This window comes from Salmo salar, chromosome ssa19 (assembly GCF_905237065.1).
Source record: "Salmo salar chromosome ssa19, Ssal_v3.1, whole genome shotgun sequence".
Lineage (NCBI taxonomy): Eukaryota > Metazoa > Chordata > Actinopteri > Salmoniformes > Salmonidae > Salmo > Salmo salar.
This window is the reverse complement of record NC_059460.1, coordinates 6,361,953-6,375,387: the sequence shown is the minus strand read 5'-3', so window position 1 is coordinate 6,375,387 and position 13,435 is coordinate 6,361,953. Positions and strand designations below refer to the sequence as shown.

At 43.0% G+C, this 13,435-nt stretch overlaps 1 protein-coding gene across 2 annotated transcripts in view; it reads left to right on the top strand.

Moving 5' to 3' along the window:
• The window catches only part of dclre1a (DNA cross-link repair 1A (PSO2 homolog, S. cerevisiae)), a 50,843-nt gene that overhangs the window by 27,739 nt on the left and 9,669 nt on the right, over positions 1–13,435 (top strand). Inside the window, exon 8 of one of the 2 annotated variants that reach the window (XM_045702018.1) lies at positions 8,993–9,139. In XM_045702018.1, the coding sequence (XP_045557974.1) occupies positions 8,993–9,139 (147 nt within the window). The remainder of the gene's footprint in view (positions 1–8,992; positions 9,140–13,435) is intronic. The other variant, XM_045702016.1, reaches the window with a different exon arrangement.

Genomic DNA, 13,435 nt, shown 5'->3' with positions numbered 1-13,435 from the left:
TAACCTGTTGAAATGTATTTGAAATAAGGCTATAATAATGGGTTAAAAAACTATATTCCAATACTGTGTGTGAGTAAGACACTGTTACTTCAAAATGAGCAGGGCAGAGTTGATAAGACGACCTTAGGAAAGAAACAGGAGAAGAAGCCTCCCTAAGTTAGGGAGAGAAACAACGGCCTGGGAACAGCTAGGCTGGCAAAAGATAAGGATAAGGTGGTCTGGGTACTGTGGAAAAATACAGCCGCCTAAAGCTGGGTGGAGTTCTCTACGTGTGTGTGTGTGTGTGTGTGTGTGTGTGTGTGTGTGTGTGTGTGTGTGTGTGTGTGTGTGTGTGTTAATATAAAAGGCTTTGTACATTGTAAGGATTTTCAGACCTCTCATAAATAAACGTTTTGACCCTTGTGGGCTGGCTATACATCGGCTTCATTCAACCAGAATCTTACACACTCTGGGGGGGCAGACTGAGTAGTTTCATTGAAGTTCGGTTTAAGAACATTGATAACTTAATTCACGTAACAATGGGTTATTGTCCTGTTGAAAAACAATTAATAGTCCCACTAAGCGCAAACCAGATGGGATGGTATATCGCTGCTGAATGCTGTTGTAGCCATGCTGTTTAGTGTGCCTTGAATATTAAATAAATCACAGACAGTGTGGGAGGCTTTGCTTGTGACACTATCACACCTCCTCCTCCGTGCTTCACGGTGGGAACCACACATGCGGAAATCATCCATTCACCTACTCTGCGTCTCACAAAGACACGTCGGTTGGAACCAAAAATCTCAAATTTGGACTCCAGACCAAAGGACAGATTTCCACCGGTCTAATGTCCATTGCTCGTGTTTCTTGACCCAAGAAACTCTCTTCTTATTGGTGTCTTTTAGTAGTGGTTTCTTTTGCAGCAATTCTACCATGAAAGCCTGATTCACGCAGTCTCCTCTGAACAGTTTATCTGTATGTTACTTGAACTCTGAAGCATCTGTTTGGGCTGCAATTTCTGAGGCTGGTAACTAATGAACTTATCCTCTGCAGCAGACTTAACTCTGGGTCTTCCTTTCCTGTGGCGGTCCTCATGAGAGCCAGTTTCATCATAACGCTTGATGGTTTGTGCGACTGCACTTGAAGAAACTTTCAAAGTTCTTGCCGTTTTCCGTTTTGACTGACCTTCATGTCTTAAAGTAATGATGGACTGTCATTTCTCTTTGCTTATTTTAGCTGTTCTTCCCATAATATGGACTTGGTCTTTTACCAATAGGGCTATCTTCTGTATACCATCCCTACCTTGTCACAACACAGCTGATTGGCTCAAACACATTAAGAAGGAAAGAACTTCCACAAATTAACTTTTAACAAGGCACACCTGTTAATTGAAAGCTGGTTGAGAGAATGCCAAGAGTGTGCAAAGTTGTCATCAAGGCAAAGGGTGGCTACTTTGAAGAATCTCAAATGTAAAATATATATATATATATATCACTTTTTTGGTTACTACATGATTCCATGATTCCAACCCTTGAATGAGTAGGGTGTCCAAACTTTTGACTGGTACTGTATGTCAAAAGTGCTTAAAGGTAGAGTTAGTAAGACAACATTATCCTACAAAGCAGGGCAGCAACCTCACAGAAATGCAACAAAATTCAATCAGCCACAGTTGTCTCTTCCCAATGTTGACATATTTCAAGGGAGGGCATACATTGTAAAAGAAAATAGTGGAAGTCTTGACAGATTTTAATTATGTTGTTGTTTGTAATCAGGTAATCACCCTGCTGTGTATATTGCTGAGTCTACCTTAAACAACAACCACTTTTGTGCTGTCCATATAGCAAAAGAACATGATACAGTTTAAAACGGAATAAATAGAAAACTTGCTACACAAGGCAAGCTTTTGCGTATTTTTATTTTTTTACATTCAGAAAAATAGAGATTATTACTCTTATTTTGGATCTGGCATAACACAAGCCAGATCATTACCAAACACTTTCCACAGAAGTGCTCATTCAAAACTTGTTATAAATAAAAATCCCTGTACTGCACAAGGGCATACAATTGAAATACTCTGGACAAAGTAACAAAAAATCCATCTTTTCCATCTAAAAAATGCAATCCAAAATAGAACTTGAGAAGCTTTTGAAAATGTGTATTTTCTTTTGAGATTCCTCCACATTTTCATACAATAATGAGAAATGACGAGGCAGAGGATATTGACAAATTTCATGTTTTACTGCTTTAGATTGACACATTCAAAATGTATTTGCCGCTGTACAAGTTGTAAAATATAATTCATTTGAATTGCTTCTATATTCTCTTAGTAGACTTAAAGCAGAAATCTGCAGGTTGTGGGCGACCCTATGCCGCCCCACTTCTTGTGTAGCGTTTTTCACTTTGAACGAAAACAAGGGGGTTGAGCCCTGAGCCGCCTTGGGCTGGCCTTCTGGGTAAGGTGCGTCTTTGCGCTAATCCCGCCTACTCTAATGACCCTGCTGTCCTGGAGCTGGAGAGGAAGTGAAAGTCACTTGCAACCTAATGTTACAGCTGCCAGAAACAAACAGAGAAGACAAAGTCAACAAGCGTCATTCTTGGATCTGAATCAATTCGACCCCAAAATAAAAAAAAGCAAGAAAAAGACTGCCATGACCAATCCAGAAACCAGATAAACATTGGAATTAATTTTGAAAGGTGGAAGAGTGACACCGAAATGGCAACCGTTGTCATGGATTGGTCATGTTAGGAAAGTGTTGGGTTGCGTATTTAGCCTGCTAGCTATGTTAGCTGCTAACCTAAGTGTGTTCAATGTCAATCTAGCTAACATCTTTTGAATTCGGATCGTTTTGTACTCAAAGGAATCTAATGATAGCATCATGTAGCTACACTGCATAAACTCCAGAAGATGCCCAATGCCTTTATTTCAACTAGCTAACATTAGCTTGCTAAATCTAGATATTCAGATTGTTGACATGATGTTTTATTTAGTTTGTAGATGATCACGCTAGGTGGTCGACAGCATTTTCGGTTCAGGACCACCCCAAAAAATGCCTCTAGCTGTACAGTTATTTGTGGCATTGAGTTCATTTGTGAGCGATTGGGTTCTTGCAGTTCCAGAGCTGACGACTCTTCAGAATGAGAATATGGTAAAATTGACTGATTTATATTGTTGATATTATTAATGGTATAACGGCTAATGATAACTACTGATTAAGTTAATTCAAGAGTTTCTCTATATCTAACCCTTTATGGTGCTCCTCTTTGATTAATTTGCATAGGATAACCAAATTAATCAATAAAATCTAATCTTGCCAAAAGTCACAACAATTACCTTCTCTCTCAGGTGAGACCATGGGCAGTATATGACCGACTGCTAACTGTATTACCATAGTTAACTATTTTGGTTGATTACCAACAAAATAATTATTGAATCACAAAGCATAACATAACATGCATACTGCATTCTTTACCTCTTACAGTGTTGGGGTTTGCACAACCACAACTTGTACAGCCTCAGGTTCCCTCTATCAGACTGTCTCCACCAATCTCTCCCTGAGAAATACAAGTTTGGGTAATGTTACTGTACTGAATTATATATAATTTTGGTGGGGTGGTCCTGGGCTGAAAATGCATTCGACCACCTAGCTAGCTATCGTTATCATCTACAAACTAAACACTATCATGTCAACAATCTGCACATCTAGCTTTAGCTAGCTAACATTGGCTAGTTGAAATAAAGGCATTGGGCATCTTGTGGGGTTCATGCAGTTTAGCTGCTGGACATGATGGTATCATTAGATTCCTTTGAGTTCAATACAGTCCGAATACAGAATGTTATATTTTTCTCTTTGGGTCCAGTTAATTCAGATCCAAGAACTGAGAATGATGCTTGCTGGCTTCATCTGCTCTGTTTGTTTCTGGCAGTTGTAACATTAGTTTGCAAGTGACTTTCACTTCCTCTCCAGCTCCGGGGCAACGGGTTATTCGAGTAGGCGGGATTAGCATAAAGACACACCTTGCCCAGAATGCCAATCCAAGGCAGGTCAGGGCTCAACCCCCTTGTTTTTGTTCAAAGTGAAAACACTACACAAGAAATGGGGCGACACAGGGTCGCCCACGACCTGCGGATTCTTGCTTTAACACTTTCATTGCGCTTTTGGTGTTTCTGTGCATTTGATATAGTGTGTGGGTAGGCAACCACAGAGTGCCAGACCCTGGAATGCCAAAAATACTTGTTTTTTTTGTAAACTATTTAGCTTTAGACCACCTGGGAGACCAAGTTGATATAATACAGACAATAACTGATATTGATAAATTGGCAAGGTAAGTAAAGTGGTGTTTTTAGTATTATTATACAGTGGCTTGCAAAAGTATTCATCCCCCTTGGCGTTTTTCCTATTTTGTTGCATTACAACCTGTAATTTAAATGGACTTTTATTTGGAAATCCATTACATGGACATTCACAATATAGTCCAAATTGGTGAAGTGAAATGAAAGAAAATGACTTTATTTAAGTGTCACATGATCTCAGTATATATACACCTGTTCTAAAAGGCCCTAGAGTCTGAAACACCACAAAGCAAGGGGCACCACCAAGCAAGCGGCACCATGAAGACCAAAAAGATCTTCAATCAGGTCAGGGACAAAGTTGTGGAGAAGTACAGATGAGGTTTGGGTTATAAAAATATCCAAAACTTTGAACATCCCACGGAGCACCATTAAATCCATTATTAAAATGTTTTAAAGAATATGGCACCACGACAAACCTGCCAAGAGAGGGCCGCTGTTGATGATTCCTTATTTGAGAAGGAGACCAAGTCAAGACGTTGGACCGGGTGATTCAGTTTATAGTAAGGCAGTTTATTATGAGACAAAGATATTTGGCAAAGCATGCACGGACTCCTTCGTTTAGCTCATAGGGAACTAGCAGAAGAGAGCCCCGAAACATAGTGTACATCCAATTTATACAATGAAATAACAGTGTGTTGACGTTGAGTCTAGTAGGTCCGCTCTCCTGACTGGTCGATGAGTGGAGGGACGGTCCACTCTCCAGGTGGTGTCGACTTCCCATTGGCCCTTGGCAGTGTCCGTTGTCCTCGGAGTCCAACACACCTAAGTGTGTGTGTGTGTATTTCTGGTAATTCGTGTCTGGGTGCTTGCGATATTCATGGAATGTTGTTCTTTACACCATTGGTCAGTTCGTGTGGCTAGGGTGCTTTCATGTCTTGACATTTTTGTGTGAGTGCTTAGTCCGCCATCAGTCTCTGGGTGTGGTCGTGATTGGTATCAGTTGGTTGCTCAATATGTCTCTGGAATTTTGTTGTGTGCTGTTGTGAAACATGTTGTGCAAATGCCCTCCTTATATATAATTAGGTAAAACGTTAGATTATCTTTATTACACCGCCCACCAAAACTCACAGACCAGGCAAGGAGGGCATTAATCAGAGAGGCAACAAAGAGACCAAAGATAACCCTGAAGGAGCTGCAAAGCTCCACAGCGGAGATTGGAGTATCTGTCCATAGGACCACTTTAAGCCGTACACTCCACAGAGCTGGGCTTTACGGAAGAGTGGCCAGAAAAAAGCCATTGCTTAAAGAAAAAAATAAGCAAACACGTTTGGTGTTCACCTGAAGGCAAGTGGGAGACTCCCCAAACATGTGGAAGAAGGTACACTGGTCAGATGAGGCTAAAATGGGGCTTTTTGGCCATCAAGGAAAACGCTATGTCTGGCGCAAACCCAACACATCTAATCACTCCGAGAACACCATCCCCACAGTGAAGCATCCTGGTGGTAGGATCATGCTGTGGGAATGTTTTTCATTGGCAGGGACTGGGAAACGGATCATAATTGTAGGACTGATAGATGTCGCTAAATAGAGGGAAATTCTTGAGGGAAACCTGTTTCCTTTCAGCAGGACAATGACCCTAAGCATACTGCTAAAACAACACTTGAGTGGTTTTAGGGGAAACATTTAAATGTCTTGGAATGGCCTAGTCAAAGCCCAGACCTCAATGCAATTGAGAATCTGTACACCAGCAGAACCCATCCAACTTGAAGGAGCTGGAGCAGTTTTGCCTTGAAGAATGGGCAAAAATCCCAGTGGCTAGATGTGCCAAGCTTATAGAGACATATCCCAAAAGACTTTCAGCTGTAATTGCTGCAAAAGGTGGCTCTACAAAGTATTGACCTTGGGGGGTGAATAGTTACGCACGCTCAAGTTCAGTTTTTTTGTTTTATTTCTTATTTGTTTCACAATAAAAGCATTTTTGCATCTTCAAAGTGGTAGGCATGTTGTGTAAATCAAATGATACAAATCCCCAAAAAATCTATTTTAATTCCAGGTTGTAATGCAACAAAATAGGAAAAATGCTAAGGGGGTGAATACTTTCGCAAGCCACTGTAATAACTGAGGTACTCAAAGCGCTTTACATAGTAGGAGGAAAATCACCTCAACCACCACCACTTTGTAGAAACCACCTGGGCGATGCACGGCAACCATTTTGTGCCAGAACGCTCACCACACATCAGGTGGAGAGGTGAGGATTGATATACGGTACATTCGGAAAGTATTCAGACCCCTTGACTTTTTCCAAATGTTGTGAAATAACAGCCTTATTCGAAAATGGATTAAATAAATGTTTTCCCTCATCAATCTACAAACAATACCCCATAATGACAAAGTGAAAACAGATTTTTTTAAATGTTAGCAAATTTATTACAAATAAAAGTTGTAATTATTTACTTAATTATTCAGACCCTTTGCTACGAGACTCGAAATTGAGCTCAGGTGCATCGTGTTTCCATTGATCATCCTTGAGATGTTTCTACAACTTCATTTGAGTCCACCTGTGGTAAATTCAATTGATTGGACATGATTTGGAAAGACAAAATAGCAAAAAGCCATGAAGTCGAAGGAATTGTCTGTAGAGCTACGAGACAGGATTGTGTCGAGGCACAGATCTGGGGAAGGGTACCAAAAAAATGTGTGCAGCATTGAAGGTCCCCAAGAACACAGTGGCCTCCATCATTATTAAATGGAAGAACTTTGGAACCACCAAGACACTTCCTAGAGCTGGCCTACCTGCCAAACTGAGCAACCAAGAAGGGTCTTGGTCAAGGAGGTGACCAAGAACCCGATGATCACTCTGACAGAGCTACAGAGTTCCTCTGTGGAGATGAGAGAACCTTCCAGAAGGACAACCATCTCTGCAGCAATCAGGCTTTTATGGTAGAGGGGCCAGACAGCAGCCACTCCTCAGTAACAGGCACATGAGTAACACAACAGTAACAGCTCGCTTGGAGTTTGCCAAAAGGCACCTAAAGGACTCTCAGACCTTGAGAAACAAGATTCTCTGGTCTGATGAAACCAAGATTTGAACTCTTTCGCTTGAATGCCAAGCGTCACATCTGGAGGAAATCTGGCACCATCCTTACTGTGAAGCATGGTGGTGGCAGCATCATGCTGTGTGGATGTTTTTCAGCAGCAGGGACTGAGAGACTAGTCAGTATTGAGGGAAAGATGAACGGAGCAAAGTACAGAGAGATCCTTGATGAAAACCTGCTCCAGAGCGCTCAGGATCTCAGACTGGGACGAAGGTTCACCTTCCAACTGGATAATGACCCTAAGCACACAGCCAAGACAGCTCAAGAGTGGCTTCGGGACAAGTCTCTGAAAGTCCTTGAGTGGCCCAGCCAGACCCCAGACTTGAACCCAATCGAATATCTCTGGAGAGACCTGAAAATAGCTGTGCAGTGCTGTTCCCCATCCAACCTGACAGAGCTTGAGAGGATCTGCAGAGAAGAATGGGAGAAACTCCCCAAATACAGGTGTTCCAAGTTTGCAGCGTCATTACATTACATTTAAGTCATTTAGCAGACGCTCTTATCCAGAGCGACTTACAAAATGGTGCATTCACCTTATGATATCCAGTGGAACAACCACTTTACAATAGTGCATCTAAATCTTTTAAGGGGGGGTTTAGAAGGATTACTTTATCCTATCCTAGGTATTCCTTAAAGAGGTGGGGTTTCAGGTGTCTCCGGAAGGTGGTGATTGACTCCGCTGTCCTGGCGTCGTGAGGGAGCTTGTTCCACCATTGGTCATACCCAATAAGACTCAAGGCTGTAATCACTGCCAAAGGTGCTCCAACAAAGTACTGAGTAAAGGGTCTGAATAGTTACATAAATGTAATATTTCAGTTATTTTATTTTTGCAAACATTTCTAAAAACCTGTTTTTGCTTTGTCATTATGGGTTATTGTGTGTAAATTTTTATTTATTTATATTTTAGAATAAGGCTGGAACGTAACAAAATGTGGAAAAGTCAAGGAGTCTGAATACTTTCCGAATGTACTGTATGACAATTAGGATTGAGGGGGCTGATTAGGTGGCTATGATGGAATGGGGCCCCGTTGGGAGTTTAGCCATTTCCACCGGGGTAAACACCCCTACTTGCCTTGTTAAAATAAAGAAAAGAAAATACTCTCATGATAAGTGCCATGGGATTTTATAATGACCACAGAGATTCAGGACAGGTTTAACATCCTGTCCAAAAGACGGCACCGTCTACGCAGGGCAATGTCCCCTTCACTGCCCTGGGATCTCCCCAGAGGGAAGAGTGCTCCCTACTGACACTCTAAACACCACTTCCAGCAGCATCTGGTTTCCCATCCAGAGACCAACCAGGACTGACCCGGTTTAGCTTCAGAGGCAAGCCAGCAGTGGGATGCAGGGTGGTATGCCGCTGGTTGGGATTAAACTCTGGAGTACCTGCAGAATTACAGCACTAGGATTGCTTACCCCTGCACTAGTGGAAGGTTTGCACCTGATATAATACAACATTTCAAAATGTAAAGGGTGGAGCTAAAATGTAAAATACAAGATTATGACAAACTCTAGGTCACATGTTGGTTTTCATTCCCCTCAGAAAAGAACAGGCTCAAACTATCTGTTCACTCCTTATACTTACTAAACCAAAGTACGTACTCCCATGCCCTTTTTTCCTTTCCAGAACCTGCAGACTCATCTGAGTAGATTCTCAAGGCAGTACGACCAGCTGGTGGCCTTCAAGCCCACGGGCTGGACCTTCAGTCAGAGGGTGGAGGCTGTGGAGGATATCAAGCCTACGGTCCATGGAAACATCAGCATCTATGGTACAGCCCAGTATCTATACCATCTATAGCAGGTGTGCTCAGATCTGGCTCTCTCTCGAGGCCCAGAGCACTGCTGGTTTTGGTCCTAGGCATGACATTTAAAGCATGCTAACTAGGAGACATTGACTCACATTAGCCATGGCACACCTACTACTTACTAAGATGAATCATACTACATACTATTTAGAACGTACGGTTTTTGTAAAAATACATACAGTTAGCAACAAATATCAACATACTAGGCTCACCCATTATGTGAATGCATCATCTTATGCTCAATTGTGCAGTTTCCATCCATCTGTTCATTTTGGTGTAGCATCCCCTGAGCTTATTATCAACTGTTGTCAATCTCACTCAGTCTGGAAAATCTTCCTCAATGGCTCGCAGCGAATTATACTTGATGAAAAGCCGGAATGAGTATGACATCTGAGCATTTAAAGGGATAGTGCGAGTATGAAGGAAGTTTAGAGAGAGTTTCGTGAGCCAATGATTGGAAGTCTACCGGTACAGCTAGCTAGCATTGGCTCACAAAACGACCTCTTACTTCCTTCAAACTGCATGCATATAAATGGCATCCATGAGTTCATCTGACTCTGGGTAAGTATAATTACCAGACTCTCGCATTATCCCTTTAAAGCATACTCCAATGTTTAAAATGTCACATACTAAAAAACATTATTGTTTATAAAAAAAAACAATTAGCCTACTATTTAGTACGCAAGTAAGAGGATTTGGACAATGTTTTTTTTGTTCGAAAATGCCATGTTAGAACATTTGTGGCTAGTTTTAGTGTGGATTGCTGTCTCTACTGGCCCATAGACTGCTTTCAACATAAGGAAACAATTATGTACATTTAAAATTTTGCTGAAGAATGCCTTTCACCAGAAACTGAGGAAACCATGTGTGTGCACATGAAATGATAAATGACGTGGCAGGAGAAGAACTAGTAGGGAAGGAAACTAGCAGGACTGCGGAACTCAAGGTCCTGAGTTGTGCACCCCTGTCTATGGTATAGGACTATCTATGGCACTGTGCTCAGTATGAGTATAATGATGACATGGTAATTTAGCAGACTCTTTTATCCAAGGCAACTTACAGTTAAGACATAAAATAAATATAGGGATGTATGGGGCCCATAGGGAATTAAAACCATGACCTTGGTGTTGACGTCACCATACCCCAACCACTGAGCTATCTGATACTTGATTCCCAACCTGGCTCAGATATTTTCTTTTCACATTGTCCTTTTCAGCACGGTTCCAGCAAATATGGTGGATGCATAACAAGGCTGGTCTTTGGCTAATCTTTTCACACATCCATACTAGGGATTAACACTGGAAACCGGGATCCCAAGATTTTCCGAGCAAGCTCCTTCCTGCAAAAAAAATGACGGGATCTCAGGAACAATATACTATTTCTATGCAAAAATACAAACATGCATGTGCAAACTATCTGACTTCATTCACACAGACCAGTGATCACAACGCTCACTAATAGAAAACGTCACTTGCATAGGTTATAACTTACATTGTGTATTGACTATCATGAAACTTGGGGCGGCAGGTAGCCTAGTGGTTAGAACGTTGGGCCAGTAACCGAAAGGTTGCAAGATCGAATCCCCGAGCTGACAAGGTAAAAAGGCAGAACGAGGCGCAGCATCAGATATGTTCCCTGTGTTATTCCTGTGTTATTTCAAGTCCCTCATCACTGGATGTGTCCCTCAGCTCAAACTGGTCACAGTCACACCAGTATGTAAAAACGTGGATCTGGCCCTGACAACCTCCAGAACTACAGGCCTATTTCCAACCTGCCCTTCCTGACTAAGCTCCTCGAACGTGCTGTTCCTAGCCAACTTTAAAACTATCTGGTCACTCACAACCTACTTGAGCCCTTCCAGTTTGGTTTCAAGGCTAGACACAGCATCGAAACTACCCTGGAAAGGGTCTCCAATGACCTCCTCATGAATGCTGACTCTGGGGCTGCCAGCACCTTCATACTGCTCGACCTCAGTGCAGCGTTCGACACTGCACTCCCGGTCAGCTGCCTGCAGGACATCAAAGCGTAGATGCAGTTGAGTTTCCTGCAATTTAGCTACAAAAAAGAAAGAGGTCATCCTAATTGGCATTCACACAATCATAAACAACATCATGTCAAAGGTCTCGTTTGAGGCATCAAGAGTGTCACCAAAGTCAAATGTTTCCATCTTCTGAACATTGCCAGGTTACAACCTATGCTATCACAACCTGCAGCTGAGCGACTCATCCACGCCTTTATTTAATCCCGTCTGGATTATTGTAACGCCCTTTTTGTTGGCGCATCTGCCAAGTGCCTAAACAGGCTACAATATGTTCAGAACTGTGCTGCACGTGTCCTCACCCACACCTCCCCCCGCGAGCACATCTCTCCAGTGCTTCTCAACATCCACTGGCTCCCCATATGCTCACGCATCGACTACAAAATCCTGGTTTACACCTACCAAGCTATCCACAACTCTGGACCCAAGTACCTGTCTGACCTCATTCTACCCTCCTGCCCCACACCCTTCTCCTCCAGGTCCGTCTCCCTTCAGCAGCCCCGCAGCAGACTTAAAACTATGCGTGACAGGGCTTTCAGTTGCACGGCTCCGCGGCTGTGGTACTTACTTCCAGACACTAATAGGGCTGCGGAGTCTCTGTCGTCCTTTAAGGCACAGCTCAAGAACGTGCTGTTCAGCAAAGCTTTCAAGAACTTCTGCTAATGACGACACCTGTTTATAGCTTTGATTGTTGTCTGTGTTCTATGTTCTGGATTAAGTTTATTTTTTTTTTTTGCCTTGGGTGTGAGATCAAATCAAAGTTTTATTTGTCACGTGCGCCGAATACAACAGGTGTAGACCTTACAGTGAAATGCTTACTTACAAGCTCTAACCGATAGTGCAAAAAAGGTATTAGGTGAACAATAGGTAAGTAAAGAAATAAAACAACAGTAAAAAGACAGGCTATATACAGTAGCGAGGCTATAAAAGTAGCGAGGCTACATACAGACACCAGTTAGTCAGGCTGCTTGAGGTAGTATGTACATGTAGATATGGTTAAAGTGACTATGCATATATGATGAACAGAGAGTAGCAGTAGCTTAAAAGAGGGGTTGGCGGGTGGTGGGTGGCGGGACACAATGCAGATAGCCCGGTTAGCCAATGTGCGGGTTGGTTGGGCCAATTGAGGTAGTATGTACGTTAAAGTGACTATGCATATATGATAAACAGAGAGTAGCAGCAGCGTAAAAGAGGGGTTGGGGGGGCACACAATGCAGATAGTCCGGGTAGACATTTGATTACCTGTTCAGGAGTCTTATGGCTTGGGGGTAAAAACTGTTGAGAAGCCTTTTTGTCCTAGACTTGGCACTCCGGTACCGCTTGCCATGCGGTAGTAGAGAGATCAGGCTATGACTGGGATGGCTAGGGTCTTTGACAATTATTAGGGCCTTCCTCCGAGACCGCCTGATGTAGAGGTCCTGGATGGCAGGCAGCTTAGCCCCAGTGATGTACTGGGCCGTACGCACTAACCTCTGTAGTGCCTTGCGGTCGGAGGCCGAGCAATTTCCATACAAGGCAGTGATGCAACCAGTCAGGATGCTCTCGATGTTGCAGCTGTAGAACCTTTTGAGGATCTCAGGATCCATGCCAAATCTTTTTAGTTTCCTGAGGGGGAATAGGCTTTGTCGTGCCTTCTTCACAACTGTCTGGGTGTGTTTGGACCATTCTAGTTTGTTGTTGATGTGGACACCAAGGAACTTGAAGCTCTCAACCTGCTCCACTACAGCCCCGTCGATGAGAATGGGGGTGTGCTCTGTCCTTCTTTTCCTGTTGTCTACAATCATCTCCTTTGTCTTGGTTACGTTGAGGGACAGGTTGTTATTCTGGCACCACCCGGCCAGGTCTCTGACCTCCTCCCTACAGGCTGTCTCGTCGTTGTCGGTGATCAGGCCTACCACTGTTGTGTCGTCTGCAAACTTAATGATGGTGTTGGAGTCGTGCCTAGCCATGCAGTCGTGGGTGAACAGGGAGTATAGGAGGGGACTGAGCACGCACCCCTGGAGAGCTCCAGTGTTGAGGATCAGCGTGGCAGATGTGTTGCTTCCTACCCTCATCACCTGGGGGCGGCCCGTCAGGAAGTCCAGGATCCAGTTGCAGAGGGAGGTGTTTAGTCCCAGGATCCTTAGCTTAGTGATGAGCTTTGAGGGTACTATGGTGTTGAACGCTGAGCTGTAGTCAATGAATAACATTCTCACATAAGTGTTCCTTTTGTCCAGGTGGGAAAGGG